A 21,189-nucleotide genomic window follows, 5' to 3' on the forward strand; every position below is an offset into this window, starting at 1 on the left:
ATGTGTATTCATGTTAATACAAATCGCGCTATGAAACACTTGTGTACGAGCACGATATAAATAAAATATCATATCATAAAACACAGGCTGGTTTCAGAGTACAGTGACACTGAGGACAGAGTTTGTGAAAGCAAAAGTAAAGATTTATAACACTAACTAGACAGTGGTATTCGCATTTGGCCTGACTTTTGACAATGGCAGCTTGTTTGTATAGCAATTTTGAGGAGGTTATTGAGCATGCAGGGTGACAACATTGCACCAGCTGAGGATCTGAACGTTCTCTTAGATTAAACCATGGGCAGATCATCAAAGGGATAAACACAAAGGTCTGCACAAGGACAGCAGTGACCAAATGACACCAGACTTGGTCCTTTGTGTAACAGCATATTGAGAGGCCATCCTCAAGACAGGGAGCTCCTTCCCGCCCCAATCAAGGTGTCCCACAACAAACTGTTTAATATCAGTTCTTTGTTCAGCCCTATTGCCAAGTCATCTCATACCCTTTGGATCCCTCTCCCTGAGCTACCAATGAGCCAAGAACCAAGCCGTTGTACAGGAAATATATTTGTATCTATTTGAATGATAAATAATGGAAGTCACACTAAAATGACACATGACACCTTCTTTGTGGCTCACAAATTAAACTTCTTGTTACAGAAAAGAAACACATACGATGGTTGGGAATAACACAAATCAAAATACTTTATACAGATTTCACTTCAGAAATACTCAATACTGAGCAATGAACAGAAGAAATGTACATATGTAGTGCTGTGCAATTTTGATTTTCCTGTTCGCTTAAAACACTAGAGGTTTAGTTCGTAGATTGGTATCCATGCATATGGCAATTATGATTTCACCCACGCTTTTGCTTTAAAATAAACACAGGGCGATTTAGCGGTTTGTTTTCAGCACCCCCCTCCCTCCTTCACTTAAAGTCTGTTTTGGGGAAATTGGACAGCAAACATTGGGATGATTTAAGAATTTTAGATTTTAGACCCCCCTTCCACTTAAAGGCCTGTGTTGGAGATTCTGGACAAATATGATTATACAATTAAATTACAGTCTATAGTGTTCAGCACACACTGGGAATGAGCTTTGTTAATTTTGAATTTTAACAAAAATCAATCTGTGGTGTTCAGCCAGAGGGAAGTAATTAAATACATATTTTTAGTCAAATAGGCTAAAGATCTACATAGTTTTGTTTTCTTCACCCCCCCCCACCCCCGCTCACTATAAAGGGAAATGATTTAAGGCAAGCAGACTCCCCCACGTTTGTTTTCAATTGGCTAATTTCTACTCACATTGAAAGCCTCCGTTTAAATTTCAGGAAAACCAGCTGCATTTCAGGACCCTGTGGGAGACAGGTTAGGGGTCTGTTCACTCCACTCTCAAAGATGGTCCCCAGCTCTTCGCCATGGGACCCAGTCAGCTTTTAGGCCTCCCCAGCAATAGAGGGCTCCATCCAGATGCAGTTTCGACCAAAATCTCCTTTTGGTGTTTCCGTGTTTTGTTGTTTCCTTGTGTCTGTCAGATGGTAATTTTTAGCAGCTCTCTCCCTTCTCTCAGAGTGCATCCACTTTATATACCAGTGATGACACCATCAAGATCTCAATATTGGGCAGTGCCCTGCAAGAATTCACGCAACCAGGATTGGACAGTTACCCTTCTCTCTCCTCCCAAATCCAGACTCTCTCGAAGGATTGGTTTAGGAGTCTGGAACAGACATATGGCAACTTCCATGTGAAACCCACTTTGCTCCCATGTTAACTTTTTGGCAAAATGTAGTTAGGTGACAAAACTTCATAATTTACTGGTAACTGCCACAATATATATATTGTCTGATTCAGCTAATCATGGGGAATGAAATAAAACGACATCCAGGTCTGCACCATTTTGCATGGAGGTTTGGCAATTTTCTACTGGGATGCAAGAAGGCTTTCAGTGGGGGAGTCCTTTGTGACAAGTATTATTATATTATAATGTATATGTTTTAGTTTCATAGAAAATTTACAAAATGTATTCATTTAATACATCTTATGACAATCAAATGTAATCTTTAAAACAATTCTAAAATCACTTCATCAAAAACCATGTATCAACAAAGTTAGAAATATAATCCTTAATACCTTGTTTAAAAACACCATCTCAAACAAATTCATTTTAAAACAATGCCTATCTAACCAATTTCCCTTATCGCACAATCTAAGCGTTTTTTTAATTATTACCCACAACTGATACATAGCAATATGCACCTTTTGGTTATCCATGTTCAGGCAGAAGGCCCAAAAATCATCACTCTTGATAGATTCATAATTATGTACAAAAGGGACCAAACAATGTCATATATTAGGTGCCTAATGTTATGCATTCTGTTAGGATATGCTTTGCAGTCTCAGGATGTTCAGGGATCTTACACATCCGGTAATGTCTATAATTTCGTTGGAGCCGAAGCTGCTGTTAGTGCTAATATTTGCAGCTGATTTGTCCTCATCCTCCATCTAAATGATCGCACCTTCAAACTTGGAAATTGTCTGAGGTATAATTATGGCTGCAAGTATCTCTGCACAACCACCGCCATGTATACATGACTACGCAGGTCCTCCACATGAATATAATTGGCCGCCCAATCCCATTTCTTGACTTTTCTTGAGAAAACCCGTTGCAAGGTTTCGCAGGAAGAGCCCCTTGTGAAATCTGGATGCCATCCCACAGCCAAACTTTCAAAGCTATGTTTTCCATATCCTGGAACCGCCAATAGAGTAATTGGCATCTGGGATTTGAGTGGATTTTCATGTATAATATGCCATATCTTCTCAATAATTCCCCTTCAAGGGATATCAGACCAAATTCTAGTCTGATATATTGAATGGAGTCCGAGGCCTTTAACCTCAACACTTGTTTCCAAAAACTACCCTCCACAGTATCTAACCATGTTAAATCGGTCATAACCAGGGCCTCCAGTCCATAGAGCACCATAGGGCCAAAACTTTGTTTATAAAGCATTAATATTCCCTCCAAGGAGAACCTAGCCATGTCCCTAGCAAATTTTAAAACGAACTGGGTCATCCTACGGGCTTTGATCTTTTTTGCTTCCATTATTTGAGTATACAATTTGGTGCTACTTATGTCCAGACCCAAATATGGGTAAGAGACAACATATTCTATGTTTCCAAGAGAAAAGCTAAATGTAGGTCTTTTCACATTTTTTGTGGACACTACAAGAACTTTGGTCTTTCCCATATTTATAGTTAGTTTATTCTGTGTCGTGTAATTACATAAGGCATTGAACATGGCCTTTACCCCCAAGAAAGTGTGATTTAAGAGGATTAAATCGTCTGCATAAAGTAAACATGGCAAGGGACAACCTCCAACCCTTGGCCAACATCCTAACTCTGGGATTAGCCAATCTGGCAGGTCCGACATATAGAGGTTATACAGCGTCAGGGCCAGAGTACAGCCCTGTTTCACACCTTTCTGTATCTACACCATATCCGTAACCATACCGTCGTCTGTAAGCCTTACAGCTGCCTTTGTATGTTGGTGAAAGCCCTTCAATATATTAATTTGTGATAATTGCCCCACTACAAGCAAAAGCCTGTGACCCCTGGAAACAAAATGGGCTTTTCTTTTCAAATGTTTGTCGGTATTTTGCATAATATACATTACTTTTTGTCAATACACATGTCTTTTCCCGGCCATCGCTTTGTTAGCAGGGGTACATATTTTTCATGTCTTGCTTTAAACTGCAAACGCCCATGCAAAGTCATTTTTGTGTTTGAAAATCCTGCTTTCCAATTGAAAGGGGTCTTTGCATTTCTTCTGCCACTGTGAATTAAAATGGTGCTTTTTCCTTTTGTAATGACAGGCAGGCCTTTTTGACATGGCACTTCCTTCTATTACTTGCAGAAACCCCACAGTCTGCCTTAATAGGCCCATTTTCAGTGTGAAGTTTGTGTTATAAAAGGCTGGCAGGTCATTGTGTCAGTGGGCCCATCAGTTCCGTTGATTTGGGGCCTTTGATACACCTCTCATTTGCTACATATGGCAGCTTGGACCCCCAAACTGAAAGATGCCAATCCTTTCACTCTGCGACCCACAAATGTTTTTCAAGCAGAGACATGTTCTTGATCAGAACATGCCCTGTGCCAGAGGTACGCGATTACTCAAATGACAATATAGTAATCTTGAACTATGCTCTACACAACCTAAAATGAATAAATATCCACAGTCAAGGAATTGGTTCTTCAACAACCTGGACGACTGTTTCCCAGAAGTAATGGACTCAGCTTTTGACTTCTTCAGAAACTAATGAAGGGAGTGTGACCTCAGCTGGCATCTTTTGAGAGGCTATGAAAGCATGCAAAAGGTCCATATAAATTCCTACTCCTCAAATAGGAAAGCAGGGTAGGCTCATTCTCTAAAGAGGTTTGTATGTCTAATAGAAACATTTTCCGGTGTGACCCATCTGAGGAGAACCAACATAAATGTATAAAGTTAAAACATGAAATGAATGAATAGTACACTCTTCGGGTAGAGAAATACTATCAGAGTCTCAATCATGGTTACTGGGGCAATGGTCAAATGGTGAGGTGACACATAGTTCTGAAATGATCTACAAGGCGCTCAGAGACTTCTATAACTACCTCTATATGAAGGAATGTGCAGCTGAAATGGCTTGCATCAAATACTATCTAGATAGGTTGAGCCTGAGGAAAATTGGGGCAGAAGAGGAAACACGCTTAGACAAAATGATTGAGAAAGTGGAGATCTTGGCAGCCAGAGAAGGCATGTGGAATGGCAAAAGCCCAGGGCTGGTTGACCCGACTGTGGAATATGATAAACATTTTAGTGGTTGCCTTGTGAAGGTTTGTTAGATGAAATGACTTCTGCCCTGCAGGAGTACAAGGATCAGTAGTGGCCAAATCACCTATTCAGCCCTCACACTGCTACAAAACAATAGTGACCATAATTCTAAAGGTAAAACAGGCACAGTTACAAGATATATCAGCTTTGCCTTTGTGGTAATGAGGGCAGAGGGAAGGCTATACTCTCAAGAGGGATGTGAATGTGATTCAGTAGGAACCCAAACAGCAATAGTACAACAGTCCAAAATAAAGGGACTGAACAATGAAGGTTCTATAAACATGAACATACTTTATTTAAATGCATCATCTGCAACTAACTAGAAAAGCACTACACAAAATCCACCCCTGAGGAAAAAACACAGACTATGTTCACATGGAAAAATATCAGCTCTCTGTGTAATGAATCAGAGATGAAAGGCAATAATACCACAATGTTTGTGAAAAGGCTATGTTCTGGTGCAGAACAGGGGATTTAAGTGACCTAACCAGTCTCTAGGGCCCAAAGATGGAGCAAGTAGGCAGGTAATGGTTAGTAATATGTTTCCGTGGTTCTTGGCGGCTTGACGGCATTGAACCAGGCTTCTTAGTGCTGTGTGTGCCTTTCAAACCAAGATCGGGTGCAGAGGTTTGTGTAGCCCCAAGTGGGGAGCAGGTATCGAGCTGGTTGGAAACAGTAGCTCAGAGAAGTTTGGATGGCTCATCAGGGTCGGTTCAAAGATCCGGTCTGGTTTGAGTCATGGGAACTGCTGGTTAGAGTCGAGGTTTGACACTCCTGCGGTTCAAGTCATGGTCTGGTGATGGTTCGGAACTTTAAACCTGGTTATCGGAGGAGCAGTTTTACGAGATGGCAATTCGATGATGTGCCGGTTCAAGTTGTTGGGTGACCACTGTATGGGGTGATGCGTGACACGATGCTTCCAGCAGTTCAAGATGAGTTCCGGCAGTTGAAGGACTCTTGATCTGAGGTTTTGCTACGGTATGAAGAGATGCTCAATGAAGTGCGGATCATGAGGGCCACCAGGGTCCGTCTAACTGTCAAAATTACTGTGAAAATGCTGGTGACTGGATGCACAATTTGAGTCTGGCTGTTCAATGCAGTGTTTGAGGGTCGCAGTTTGAAGGGTGCCCTAAGGTCTGGTCGACTATTGATGAAGATCGGCAACAAAGATAATGGCAGTTTGAAGAGTGGTTTAACCAGTGTGGGTGCATCGGTGGCTTCTTGTTCGAGCTGAGACAACGAAGCTCTCAGCAGGCATGGTGGTGAACTGTTCGAAAGGTATGGCACAGCGTTTCGTAGATTAGGTGAGTTCCAAATGCAGCAACAACTGGTCCTGTTGGTTGGAGTGGGTCGAACAAGCTTGAATAATGGTTTGAATGGGTTTGACGGCAAAAACACAGGGGTCTTAGTTGTCTTGACTCTCAGGTTGCTGTGAAACCCAATTCAGGGAATCAAGGAGAAGATTAGTCCTTGTTCTCTGGCTCACAGGCACAGGGCAGGCTGGCACACAACTACAGGGGCCCTTCAGCACGGAGAGGGCAGGGGTACCATTGTGGCTGGCAGAGAGGCAGGTCTTGTCCCAGCAGCAGTTCACCACCAATGGTCCTTGTTGATGGTTCGGGGACAGAGCTTGCCTCTGCCATGGACACTAAGGGCTTAATTCACAGTGTTTTCCAATAGGATTGTTACATTATAAAACGATTCTGTGAATAAGGCCCCAAGTCTTCACCTCACTGGCGGAGGACTTTGGAAAAATCAACTTTTCCAAAAGAAGTCCAATGGATTCTTACTTGAGTGTTTGTCCAAAAGTGAATCAAAGAAGGAGTAAAAGGCAAAAAACCCACAGGTGGTTGGTTGGGCTACAGCTAACCAGCTGCAGGTGTCCAATCTACTTTTCCAAAAGAAGTCCAATGGATCCTTACTTGAGTTTTTGTCCAAAAGTAAATCAAAGAAGGAGTAAAAGGCAAAAAACCCACAGGTGGTTGGTTGAGCTACAGCTAACCTGCTTCAGGTGTCCAATCCCTGTTCTTAAGATAGGAGTAATTTGTCTTGTGACATCACACCCAAAGTGCTTTGTGCTCCAGGACGTGGAGGGACAGGAAGGAAACAGCGGTGGAGATAAACAAGATGATATCCCCTTTCTCCAGCTGTCAAGAGTTCCATCTGTCTACACTAACCCACCCATTTCCCTTCTCAATAGAATCATAGAAGCAAAGGCTCTTTTGGTCTGCAGCACCCTAGTGTGAGGCTACTTTTGGAAATGGGTGTGCCCTTTGATTTCTGCTCCCAGGAGAGTTTCCTGTAGCATGGCTGGCTCCCCGGAGAGTGTGTTACCTGCCCTCACAAAGGAAACCAGTTTGACGTGGCTGTTAATAATTTTGGAAATACCATTCACCATACCTTAAACCCAGGTGTGGCTTATCTCTAAAGTTTAACATCCCACCTTTACAGTGGGCTCATAATTGTGGGGTTTAGGAACAGAGGTGCATATCTTAAATGCAGCTCCCATGCTGCAGAGACTTGGCTGTCAATGCAGCTTTCAAATGGGCAGCTGTCATCGCTGAACCCGCTCTGTGCCAGTGGAGAGCAGGCACTGCAGGTTAGGATACTGATCCAGCAGGGCACAAGTGTATGCTATGCTTTGTCAGGGAGCTTATGAAAGGGGAATATGATTAGCAGATTTCCTTTCCTGGGATTGAATTATCGATATCATTTCATCAAATTAATTTAAAAAAGCCAGGGCTCCTACACCCTCGCCACATGGCACTCCATCACAAGACCCTCCCGAAGGTGTTTTCTGGGGATGCGTAGAAGAGTGAAATGACATGATCACAGCGACTGGTGGTAACACAATGAGCCCTATCCATAGGCTGATCTCACTGATGAACATTGATGCAAATTTATATGCAAAAGGTACTGGTCAGCCATCTGCAGGAGGCGGTGAAGATTTTCATCAAACTGGATGAAATGGGGTTAAATCAGGGCAGAGATTTGTGGGATACATTGACCCACTCAGCAGAATTCCCATCCATAGCCGAGCTGCACTTCAGCAGTTAACAGCAAAATGGCTGCACTGGCTCCTTTGAGCACCATTGCCTCACATCAAAACTGTATTTTGCAGCTACAAAATGATGGCTGCACTGTCTTGCCAAGCACCTATTGGGCAAGTTGGAACAGGGAGCACACTGGGAAAGGCTGCCAGTGTATTTCTTGTGTGCACCAAAGAAGCGAATTGAAAAGCAGCGCTGCTCTGCTGCTTGCTACAAAGTTCCCATTGAAAAGGGAATATTTTACATTGAAAAAGATGCTGCCCTGACACTCTTTTCATCTGTCCAACATCACACTGCTTTTATCAAGGATACCCCGCCATCCCCATCCATATTCAGATCGTGCTCCAGCAGACAAGAGCCTTATTCCTGAATGGCAGGCTATGTCAGAGCAAGTGTGGGAAATCAACAGAAACTTTACTCTCAACCACACGAAAAAACACTTGACTTTTTCGGATACAAAATGTCAAAAATCAAAGCTTCAAAAGAAACCCTAGCTCTATGAGCATATGTCAATTTCAGTGGACCTGTGTCTTGAACAGGCTGCTGCATAAGAGAAACTGACTAGGGCTGCAAAACAATTTTGAGAATTCAGATGGAAGAGAACACCTTTTGAAAGGGACATCCCAGCAAACTTCACCACGTGTAAAAATGTGCTTTTGCAAATAAGAAAAATACCAGTTTTAAAAGTGTAATGTTGAATAAGGCCCTGTCCTTGCCTACCAATGTAAAAGGGGGTTTTGCTGGGAAATATATATGGGATGTTTTATTTCAACAAGCTTGATTTTGATTCAGAACTAAATAAAATAAAGAAATAAATGTCTTGGCTGTACTGGGAAATCAGCCCAAACAGGTTTTCTGCCATGGCTCAAGGGACATTTGGGTGCTGACAACAGGAGCGGCCTACCCCCAAAAGAAGCCAAAACAGATTCTGGGACACCTACATGCTAATGTTGCCCTTTGAAATTCCGATTGGACCAGGAGCCAGCATATCACACGCTCGTCAGACTTCTGTCTGTGCTCCATGTTGAGACAATAGATTCTGGGACGCCTATGTGTGACTTTTGGAAAATCACCTCCCAACTTCTACTGGGGAGCTTCAAAGCCAACTCCAGAGCAGCCTTGGTTGTATGCCCTTATTTGGTAGACAATGCTGGCCATCTGGCTCAAAACACTATTTTATTAATAAACTTTTAAGACTTTTATCTCTGCAACCGTATCCACAGGAATGTAAAAGTGTCACAATTTAGATGCAATTTTGGTGGCTTTAATTTAAGATGTGGTAGCCTTCACTGGCATATTGGGGACAGAAATGGCAGAGAATTGGATATTCTGAGGAAAGTGTATATGATGCCACTTTGAAATTCAATACTTACCTGCCTTATGATAATATCTACACATGTATAAAGTTATAGAATTTTAGGTAAAATAATTTCATTGAAAATGACAAAAGATTATTAGACGGACGAGAAAAAGTTTTACAAACGTGACAATTGGACTGTAATGCTCTGTGTAAAATATGTAATCTGCTTATATAATGTGTCAAAGTGCCACAACTGTACAAATGTGTGATTTATGATAAGATTGATTTTTGACAAAAAGGCCTGTGGGTTGGCTTTGCACCTCATAAAATATAAACCCATAAACTGAGTCATCTCCTGGAGGAGGCGACCAACATAGGCTGACCTATCCAGTTATTGGGGGTAGGCCTAGCTTAGTTCTGCCCAACAATATATCCGGTGATGTCACCCGCTTTATATAAGGGGTGGGAGCGCACAGCGACAGGACACTCCTGAATTTCCAGCGTCTGTGTATCCAGACATTCCAGATCCACCTTTGCAAGATTCCAGACTCTACTGCCAGGCCAAAGCATAGCGGACCCTATCTCAGCAAGGCCATTGATCCAGAAACCCCACTAAAAATCCCAATAACAAGGGAGAAAAGCTGTGATACCCTTTGGGGAGTATCCTGTGACCAGAACGGCTTTTTGCCCACTACCTGCATGCCCGCTGTACCCTTGCCATCCAGTGACCAAACTTGCCCAGATGTTTGCTGTAAGGGGCGCTCGCCGGCGGTGACCAGAGCCCTTTGCGTCTAGAACCCGGTTGGCTGTCCCAAATACCAAACTGAAGTGCTGATTGTATTTCCCCCATCCCATAGCAACACATAGCCTACTCCATCTTGACCCTTTGTCTTTGTCCTACCCTCTAAGTAATCCTATGCATACCCTGGTGACTTGTTTAAAACTGTTAGAATTCTTTGTGCATCCTCTCCTGGATTTCCTAGTGTTCGCGCCATTCTTTCATTCACCCCATCTTGTAACTCCTTTGCAATATTTTGATTAACAAAATTAATATTCCCTAAAGTAAAGGGGTACACTGTGTGAAGGGTTACAACTGCAGCGTATCTTTTACATTCACGGGTGGCATTCCTCTGTTCTAGCCATTAAATCTAGTGTAAGTGAAACTTGTCCTTTTTCTTTCCAAACTGATTTTCTCTTCTTAACTGCTTTATTTTCCAAAACCAAATTGCTTTCACCTTGAAAATCTCATTCAATTCTTCAGCTATAGTCACTCTTTCACTTCCATATTGTCCCTGTGATGTGCATCTATTCCCCAGCCTAAAAACAGCATTCCGATTCTGTATATTTCACCTGTTTTAAAATAAAAACGTTTTGACATTTAAAACTGCTAAAAGTGTAAATTGCAACTTTTCCACGTGTGATTCTCACTGCACTGTGTTCTCACTTTCCAGTTGCTTTTAAACTGTATGCCTTTTGTGATACCTTACCTTTTAGTTGCTAGTGATATAACATCCCTGATACTGTATTAAAACATATGTACATCATTATTTAACCACACATATAACTAATTATTTGTCAAATTCCGGATGTCATTGTATGTCAATGCAAAGGGTTTTTGCCTCTTACTTTGTGAGGGAAGGTTGGATTTTGATTCTGCCTCATATCCCTGACTCCCTGCTGCTTCTTTCTACCCACTCAGAAGTTGATTAATTGGGGTTTGAGGGAATATTCCAGGGGGGAACCTTAACTCGAGTGCTATCTACACAAATAGAAAATGTGATCCTATTCATTTGTGCTTTGGATATGTTCTTGTAGAATTTTACCCAAGTGTATTTCAGTGGTTTTCATTATAATTATCACCCCATTGGTGATTGCTGCCCAATATAAAAATTGTGTGATTTCCTTTGAAAGTAAAATGAATAAATATTGTATTTCCGCCCACCGGCCTGGTTCATGGTCCATTGTGACTGGGGGTACTTCTAAAAGGGGGTGTGATACGGGTTGGGTATCAGTTCAATTCGAATTCGTTGAAAATAAAGAAAAATTATTCCCATTGAGCACTACATCCTAGGCTAACACCAAGGGTCCGATTGGAATCCTTCACAGAGGGAATTCATAACACTCATCTACTTCTGGTCCTATAGAGACTGCCCAGAAGTGGGCCGGAGCTTATACCTGCCATTTCAATTGATGCTAAAAAGACATTTTATTGTTTGCGCTGGAGGTTCCCATTTGAGAAATTGCTTTAAAATATGTTTTTTGGACAGGGCATCTTGCCGATGACTGAAGCATTATACAAATCCCCTGATGCATAAGTCTTAGTCAATTGTATTCAAAATGGTTAGGGGCACAAGGAAAGCATTTCCGCTTTTTCCCCTATTCTTCAATTAAGCGCTGAAATCACTAGCAGAAATTATTAGATTGGAAGCAAGCACCAAGAAATGTAAGGTGGTTCTCTATGCTGATTATGACCTATTAGTGATTGCAACCTTTACCACCTCTCTGCCTGCATTGTTCACAATGCTGGGATGATAATGGGCACACATCTTCATGCATTGCCACTATCGAATTGCTGTTAGAGAGCATTTGTAGAATTGGCCCATGGAAGGGGAGGCACATCATTTCAAGCATCTTGAAATGTGTTGCCCAGCGAGCCTGGATGGCACAGAGAAGCAACTGAACATCCTGGTGGACAGGAGGGAGAGATTAGCCCTCAATCTATGGAGGAACTATTGACCCTCGGCCAACTGCTCTTCAGATTGCGAGAAGTGTCCTTACCCTGCCCAATGCATTACTGGAGAAGAACGGCAAAAGCTCTCATGAAAGCTGCTAAGGGGGAGACGAGTAAAGGGATGCTGAGCCGAAGTAGGATGCAGTTTTCTATATAAAAAGGCATCTTTCATCTCCCGAAAATGAGGGCATACCACCACGCTGTGGTTCTACAACAGGCCAGCAGGTGGAAAAGGGGGCAGAGAGTAGAGAACTGACTAGAATAAATTATGCCTACATGATACTACATGATACAGCCACAGAAGTGTACAGGCGGATTGTAGAAAGGGGGGCGAGGAGATACTTCCCCACTGTAAAGCAAGCAGGAAGTGGACTCGGCTTGCGCAATGTTACAGAATGAATGGGAACACATCTTAGGTAACATTCAAATTAAATAGCGTTCTAAGGACTCCAGGATCGGGCTGATGCAACAGAAGACTATCTTCAGACTAAAGGCTCCAAGTGAATAATGGCACTGTGCTGCACTTTAGATCATGACATGTTTCTGTCAGGTTAGTCCCCCTTCCCCTATCGCCCCACCCCTTCTCGTTCCACCTCATTCCCCATTATGGTGCCTTAGCTTTATGAGTTTGTTGATCCCTCTATAGGCGGGTAAAGGATTTGTGGTGTCTTTGTTGTCTCCCTTTTTGTGTCTGTAATTTTCTGTTCACCGTGGGAAATTTGTAATGTAAGATTAGGTTTAGAGTGATGTTGCGACAGCTCTTGACCTGTTCTAGAATGCCATGTTGACATGATAGTACAATTTACAGTAACATTGTGCCTTGTTTCATACGCTAATCAGTGAAATAAATATTCTGCACACTCAGGAAAGGGCGCTCAGCCAATCAGGTGACTGGGAACGCAGACGGAATCTGATAGTGACTGACCGTTCCCTCAGCCACATGAGTGCATCCCCCAGTTGCTGCCATTTTATTTTACCTCGCCGACGGCTCACTCCCTCCTTGCCTGCCCATGCACCTCACAGCATCTTGCCCCCTCCTCTCGCGCCCAAAACCCACTCTACAACTTACCTCCTGGCATCAGGGATTCCACCTCCCGGCTGCTGCGCTCCCGATCTGTCAGTTCTTCCATCACCATAGAAGTAGAAAAGAGATTAAGTCCCTTTTCTATTTCCTATGGCACCAGCTATCTTTGTTTCGTTTGTGCCTGCCTAGTCTCAGACTGATGGGCCGTTACTAGCACTGTACACCCCTGAACACAGGGTTGATTGCTATTTTGACAAAAAACTGTGAACAATATTTATTTTAATGTTAGAGCATTTTATTGTTGTCTTGGAAAGTGCCTGACTGGAAACAAGTGCAGGAAAGGGAACAGGGTGCGTGGAGAGTAAAGAGAACAGAAGAGTAACTGGAAGGTGGAGTGGGAAGTGGGGAGTGCAGAATACACCCACAGTACCAAGATATCAGAGTCGCCACATACACAACAACAACTTATCACATATATAGAGGGATAGCCAGGATTGTCTAACAAGTGGGGCCTGAAACAATGTACTGAGGCCCACCGCAGTGCCATTAACATCTGTAAATGCCCACACAGTGCTGCTGAGTGCGCACTTACAGATTGTGGGTGGGCCTTGCCAGCTCAGGCCCTACCCTGTCTACACCTCTGCACATATAGTTAAGGTCGAATATCTGTTTTTAAAATTGCTTGGGCTATACAAGTGGGAGTGAGTAAGGACCATAACCCAACCTAGAAAATCCTTGAAGGAGGAAGCGTGAGGGCTATTTGTCATAACGAGGAACGGAGGGACCGAAAAGGATTTGAAAAGAGTAGACTTTCCAAAGGTTTCCCTTTCGTAAATCGACCTTAAGAGAAACAATATAACGCCTAGGAAACTGACACAGAGAAAGTCGCACACTGTAGACCTTTGGACATGGAACAAATTCTCTGATGTTCATTAAGAAAAGTGGCCTGATCGTAATGAACAGTGAGGAAGGAGGCTGATAAGACTGTACGGCACCTACCTATCTTCATTGTCCTTCTAGCGCCCGGCTTAGTGCTGTAGCAGATCCGTTGCAGCTCACAACGTCCCGTGAGTTTCCTCGCCACAAATTTCAGGAAGCGCCACAAACATATGCAGTAAAAATAAAGCCAGACTTGAACCACCATTCTGAAAGAAAAAGGTTGCATTTCAAAATTATGCAAGATAAACTCTGCGAAGCAGTGAATTCCTCCTAAACTCTCCCAAGACCTTCCTTGGGAATACTGAAGGCCAAAAAGGGGTGCCAAGCATCCTTAATCATGCACATTTGGTGTATTCGTAATCATGCGTGTTTGGAGTTTCCTAATCATACGCATTTGCAGTACCCATAATCATGCGCATTCGCAGTACCCTTAATCATACGCATTTGCAGTACCCATAATCATGCGCATTTGCAGTACCCTTAATCATACGCATTTGCAGTACCCATAATCATGCGCATTTGGAGTATCTTAATCATATGCATTAGGAGTATCCTAATCATGCGCGTTTGCATTACCCTTAATCATATGCATTTGCAGTACTCTTAATCATGAGCATTTGCAGTATCTTTCATCATGCGCATTTGGAGTATCCTAATCATGTGAATTTGAAGTATCCTAATCATGCGCGTTTGCAGTACCCTTAATCATACGCATTTACAGTATTCGTAATCATGCGCGTTTGGAGTTTCCTAATCATGGGCATTTGCAGTACCCTTAATCTTACGCATTTGCAGTATTTTTGATCAAGAGCATTTGCAGTAACCTTAATCATGAGCATTTGCAGTATCTTTAATCATGCGCATTTGCAGTACGCTTAATCATACGAATTTGCAATACCCTTAATCATGATCATTTGGAGTATCCTAATCATGTGCATTTGGGGTATCCTAATCATGCGCGTTTGCAGTACCCTTAATCATACACGTTTACAGTATTTTTGATCAAGCACATTTGCAGTACCCTTAATCATACGCATTTGCAGTATTTTTAATCAAGAGCATTTGCAGTACGTTTAATCATACGCATTTGCAGTATTTTTGATCAAGAGCATTTGCAGTATCCTTAATCATGCATATTAGGAGCAGCCTTAATCATGAGCATTTGCAGTATCTTCAATCAAGAGCATTTGAAGTATCCTTAATCATGTGCGTTTGCAGTACCCATAATCAGACTCATTTGGGGTACCCTTAACCATATGCATTGGTTAGCATTGCGCCATGTTTGTGTCTGACTGATTTTTTACGATTATTTATCTACAAGCTTGTATTAGTTCATCGGAAATACATCAATACTTACAGCAAAAAAGAAAAAAAGGGGTGATTTATGCATTATTCCTTCCTATTACAGTGATGCTCCAGTACTACACATTTACTTGACAAATTTGCCTGATTTTACCCTGGTCATGAACGGATGACTAACATTTTATGAGCACGTTTTTAGTTAAGATGAAAAAGCTTCTATGAAAGGTAACCCCGTTCTCCCTCTAGTCTTCTCTGGAATGCATGCTCGAGAAATACCACAGGTAAAGAGATGCAGCCAGGAGTTGCAAAGGGAGCCAGGATAACCTCTTCAAAGGAGTAATGTGCATGGCATTGTGGGTGACATTAAGATAGGTTTACAGTATTTTCACTGAAAGCAGTTTCCTCGAGAGATGTTTAACCGAAAAATGTTAATTGAAAGATTTTTAATTGAAAAAATCTTACAAAGAATTTCCTTATCGAAAAAATATGTATATATGTTTGGGTGGGGTAAAGGGTTACATTTTGAAAACCGGGGTTGAGGGGGGTATCCCCCTCCCACAATTTAAAAAAAGAAACATTTGGTATACAGGTTTTCAGGGATTCGTGTTATTAATTTACATTAGATGAAAAAAATTCGAGGAAAAATTCCTTAGGTAAAAGAAATTTGGTGAAAAGACAACAGTTAAGATAAGCTATGTTTCTGTTTTTCTTGCTTTAACTAGTGGGGTGGAACACTGCTGGAGTCCTTAAATTCTCAATTATTTCTCTGAATATATTTCCCTGCCACCTTTCGGGCTTTTGTGCATCTGCAATACTAGTCACATGCCACCCAAACCGATAGCCATCGTTATTGCTCAGCGCTTGACCGTGTCATTATTCCCGGGGAGTAGGATTTTCTATGGCACGTGGCCTTTTTAGCTCTGGTAATGACCTGGAGATGGGTTCCTACCAGCTGGGGAAGGACAGTGGGAAAGTGGGGCAGACTTTTACTGCCCCCTTGGCTGTAAGAAGGAAAATCAACGCGTGCTATCATTCCTCACCTTGACATGAACTATGCATGAAACCACCCATCCATATGCCAGGCCTTCTTCCATCACAGAAGGGGTGGGTTCCAGCTGCCTCGGGGCACATACTGGGAAAGCAAATGCGTATTCTCTTCTAATGTGCACGGGGGCGGGGGAGGGGTTGTACTGATGCTTTCTGTTGGCGTGTGTGCAAGGTCAGTGCAGTCTTCAGCAATGCCTTTATTAAATCTAGATAACTATCTCACAATGCATCATCCATTCACAGATTCAACCTTTTTCCAGTAGATACTGAAATAGCTTTGTCTTGCCAGAAACACTGATTAATATTCTTACAATCCTAGGGATGAGGGGCTTTTTTCCTTATTATTGAGACCCAAGCGCTTTGCCCACAAATGCCAGGAGGCCACCCTTTAACCTCTCCCCTATGCTTTGAAATGCCTCACCATGTGGAATTGGCCACCAGCATATGACGCATTTATTGTGTACTGCTAGCCCTCTTTGTCTCGGGAGGATAGCTCAGGGGCAACACGCGCACCTTGGAAGCAAGACGGCACGAAGCAACACACGTTCAATCCCTGAGTCCATGCTTAGAAACCTCTTGGTATTAAGTGCATTATAAATAACCAATTACAATTAACTCTAAAAGTTGCCAAACTGTGGGGTTAAGCTTCTTTGCTGTTTTTTCATGTATACTATATAGATGCTGAGGTCACGCTAAAGGGCTTTCCTTTCACTATAAAGGCATATTCTTATCTGATGAAGTTAAATTCGTCAGCGATTCGGTTAGGGTAATTTACTATGTGGTGGTTTGTGAAGGCAGGCAAAGTGATAAAAGGCAGGAGGCATGGACTTGCACAGGTACACGCTCTGTTGGCTATGTGTGGTCATAACACCTTGCATGAGATCTCTTGGTTCAAAGCACATTCCTAGTGCCCATTCATGACTTCCCAGTACTACCATCCTTAGCCACCTGGGTGGGTCAGACTACATAGTTCTTACAAGAACTACCTTGTTAGAGTAATGGGCATCCTTTGCATCTTGTGCCCAGCCAACACAGGATGTGCAATTGCGACCCCTGAGGTCTCCCTTGCTACCCCTGAAAAAAAGAAAAAATAACACTTTTTTTACATTTAAAAGAAAAAAGAGGATCCTGCACTGTGGCCAGCAGCATGTGGCTCTTTGTTTTGTGGCTGGTTTTCTGATAGCTATAGCCGTCAAGATAGCTCATTGGGTTGAGCGATCGCTGCTGCAATGTGCGTGTGATCTGCAGGTTGCAGTTTCGGCTCCCGGCAAGGTTAACTCAGCCTTTCATCCTGCTGAGGTTGATAAATGAGTAGCAACACAGTTTGGGTGATATTGTATGTATATTTCTTCTATATGAAGCGCTTAAGCCTAAGTGCTATATAATAACACATCATTATCCTTTGGCCTTGGACGTCTGCTTGCATTCACAGTAATTTGGCAAATGGGCCTATAAGCACTGATATTAACGATGCATATGGTGATCCATTCTTGTATGAAATGTATACAGTGATACCGTAACCATCGTTTTCACAGTGTACTTAGAAACAATGCTATGTGATGCCACTTCCTGTTTTAGCAAGGGGTGAAAGATCATGTTTCATCGATTCCCGTGATGTCACTTGACGGGGTGGGATAAAATGACATCACTTCCTGTGATATCATCAGAGGTCAAGGGTTGTGTGATGAAACTTCCGCTACCCCTGGTATTTTGGTGAAATGAAGTCCCTGTGGTCACTGGTATTTAGGTACTGGGCATGTCATGGCTGGCTACTTTCCCACAGGGGGTATTTCCATTTGTTTTTTTTGGGGATTATTAATGCACTGTGAAACCTGGCAGAATACCCTGCATCTGGGCACAGATGGGCAAAGCAATGGTTTTGACAGGCACTAAACTAGTAGCAATACAAACCGGAACTTATACAAAATGGTGGGCTGTGAGGGCTGTTCCGAAATGGGAGAAGGGAAGTAATTTCTCTGGGAAGGAAGAAAATTCCACACGAGGGCCCAGAACTGCGAACCGTCTATAGCTTCTTCACTTGCGGCGGGCGCTAGCAACCAACAAACAGCCTTGGCTGGCAGAACAGGGCATGTGTGTGGGATTATACAATTAGACCTTTCTTACAGCTATGATGGTGTCAAACTGTGAACACATTTGAAGGCGAGGCAGCGTATCTGAAAAATAATTCTCTGCCTAACTGGTAGCCAGCGACGGGATTTTCGAAAACCAAAAGACCATTTAGGCAGATAGAAAGTATGATATGACAAACTGCACCATTCTGGGCCGACTGCAAGCCAGCAAGTTGGCATTCTGGAATCCCTGCCAGAAGTGCATTGATGTGATCCAGTTTAGAGTAGACCAATGCACCAACAAAAGCAGGAGGGTCAGCTGTCGATATCAAAGAAAGGGCGTGGCAGAGCAGGCCAAGCCTGAACAAACAGAGTGCACAATATCTCCCTCCCTCTATTCACACCCCAAATTGGGACTACCTAAATGACCTCCATGAGTTACCCTGCTAGCAAGCGTAGTAGAGAGGGTGAAACGGCAGGGGGATTGTGGAGGCCGAGATGGATTGTTAAGTATTTAGGTCCGAGTAAGATCACCTTCGTTTTCGAAGGGTCTAGCAGCCCTAGCTGAAGCCAATTCATAATCAATCAAACTTTGACTTTATTTAAGCTACTGGAAACACTCAGAATACTGACAGCGGAACAACTACCGTGGACATAAATGTAAGCGTCATCATACAAATGATATTGAAGATTATATTTGGTATAAATTGACAGTACTGCTTGAATATACAAATTGATAGGAAGCCCTGCAGCACAAGCCAAGATGTTCAAATAGGGCTAGACAGGGAGGAGCCCACATTTTACCAAGGTGGCAGCCGCCTTGCAGGAACGAGCGAAACCAGGCCAATACCTGGACCGCCACTCCAGCAACAACGGATAAGTCGGAAAAACGATGCCGAAATCAACCCCATCAATGGCTGCAGATAAATCGAGCATCACTCGTTTTGCAAGTGAGTGAAACCTCTACCAGTCAATAACCAGATAATGCGGGTGATCCTTGAGACTTGTTCATTTCCAAACAAGGCACGCAAGACTCCCAAAGGCGGGAAAAGCAGGCCGTCTTGGCGGTTTGACAGATACTGTACACAGTAAAACATCTCATCTTTTCAATGAAATTAAACAAGTTCTACATCCTTCAAAGAAAGCCCAAACATGATCCACCTACAAAACAATGGATCAGACTAGGAAATGAGAAAATGCAGCCAGCGCTTGAGACACATTGCTGAGATGACTGAACGGGCAGATGCCTCCGTTTTTCTGCTTCTGTTATCTAAGGGAATGAAATATGACAAACCCATAAGGTGGAACTGCAAAAGAAAAGTGGACATTTCAATTACAGACTATTTACTTCGTTTCTAAAGAAGCCTCTCATTCTGCAAATCTGCCTCTACTGAACCTCGTCCAAGCAGCAAAGACATTGTTAACCCATTAGCAATAACTCAACACAATGTATACATCCTATGAGAAGGGCAATAAGGCACCAGACCTAGACTGCTTCTCCATAACTACAAATCAAGCATTCCATGTTGGCCCCATTCATTCTGAATCAAGTGGTGGCAAAAGAAAGTAGGAACCTGAGATCTTGGTAAACAAGCATTTGTGGTACTAGTTTAAAAAAGAAAAGTGGTATTCATGAAGCCATTGTGCAACTGTCTTATAGGTTGTATACGAATTGTTTGAATGTCAATTGACCTTCTGCACAATTGACCGAATTTAAACGGTTAATTAGGACATAGATGCGAGGGGAAACCCCCTGCTGCCCCCACCCAATCCAACCCCCAAACTACCCCCCCACCCAATCCCCTTATATTATTATTCCCCCAACCCAACCCATTATATATATAAAAATGACCATACAGTAAATTGTGCAGAAGGTCAATTTGGATCCCTGTAATTCAGACAATTGTATCATTCGAACAATTGTACTCGAGCAATTCGGATAATGCCATCTTATATTCTTCCTTCATGCACATGGATAATTATTGTCAAAAAGGTTATGTGAGAAGTTGTCCAGGGTGGAGGAAAACACAATCAATTCTGAGGTCCAATTGATATTTTGTCCGAAGCTGACCACTGTTGAAGGTTTCGTCTAACCTAATTTATGTTGCATGTGCTGGCCAGATAAGGACACCTGTATCTGGTATTTATGTACATTAAGACACCTTTTGGTAAGTTGTTGAGGACAAACCCGAAGGACCATTAGGGACCAGGTGGAAGCAATGGACATTAATACAGCACTGGAGAGTAATGGCTGGATGGTTATTAAACTATTGGCAAAGCTCTGCCCTGCCCTCCAGACCGTCGTTGTTCTGCCTGCCATGCCATTACAGAAGCAGGAAGACCACATGCAAATAAGACATGGACCCACACCACAAGGTGCAGTCCAACACAAACTGCTAGCTCACATCCCTTCTGCAGGAGACCACAAGCAAACACCACACATGTTTCAGCTTCATGGGGCCTCACCGGTCAAGTGTGAATTTGGTATGCAGACACAGAAAACCTGGCATCCGGCCACACCCATCTGATTTAGAGTGACTTTAATAAAACTGAACAGTGACAGCTGCTGGTTTAGTCATAGCATCTGCCATTGCTCTGGGCAACCCTCCAGACCGTTGTTTTTCAACCTGCAGCCCCATTACAGAAGATGGAAACTCTACATGCAAATCAGGATTGGTCTCACCCCAAAAGGGACTTTCCAGCCCAAACTGCTAGGTCACATCCTTTCGACACAAGATTACAAGCAACCCTAGAAATGTTTCTGCCTCAAAAGGCATCATCGGTGAGGTGGAGCTGGGGTCTCTGAGCGCAGAAAGCAGAGGTGCTGTTCTATGCATTTTATAACAATATGAATTAATATT

General features: G+C 42.8%; 1 protein-coding gene across 10 annotated transcripts in view; it reads right to left on the minus strand.

Annotated features, from left to right (window-relative positions):
• ELMOD1 (ELMO domain containing 1) overlaps positions 1-21,189 on the minus strand; it is a 446,580-nt gene that overhangs the window by 121,468 nt on the left and 303,923 nt on the right. For 8 of the 10 annotated variants that reach the window (XM_069640662.1, XM_069640656.1, XM_069640660.1 and 5 more), the window contains exon 3: positions 13,971-14,116. In XM_069640662.1, the coding sequence (XP_069496763.1) occupies positions 13,971-14,116 (146 nt within the window). Of the gene's footprint in view, positions 1-13,970; positions 14,137-21,189 lie in introns of those variants that run through there. The other 2 variants (XM_069640659.1, XM_069640652.1) reach the window with 1 other exon arrangement.

The sequence above is a fragment of the Ambystoma mexicanum genome, chromosome 7q, assembly GCF_040938575.1.
Source record: "Ambystoma mexicanum isolate Mex_15411 chromosome 7q, UKY_AmexF1_1, whole genome shotgun sequence".
Classification (NCBI taxonomy): domain Eukaryota; kingdom Metazoa; phylum Chordata; class Amphibia; order Caudata; family Ambystomatidae; genus Ambystoma; species Ambystoma mexicanum.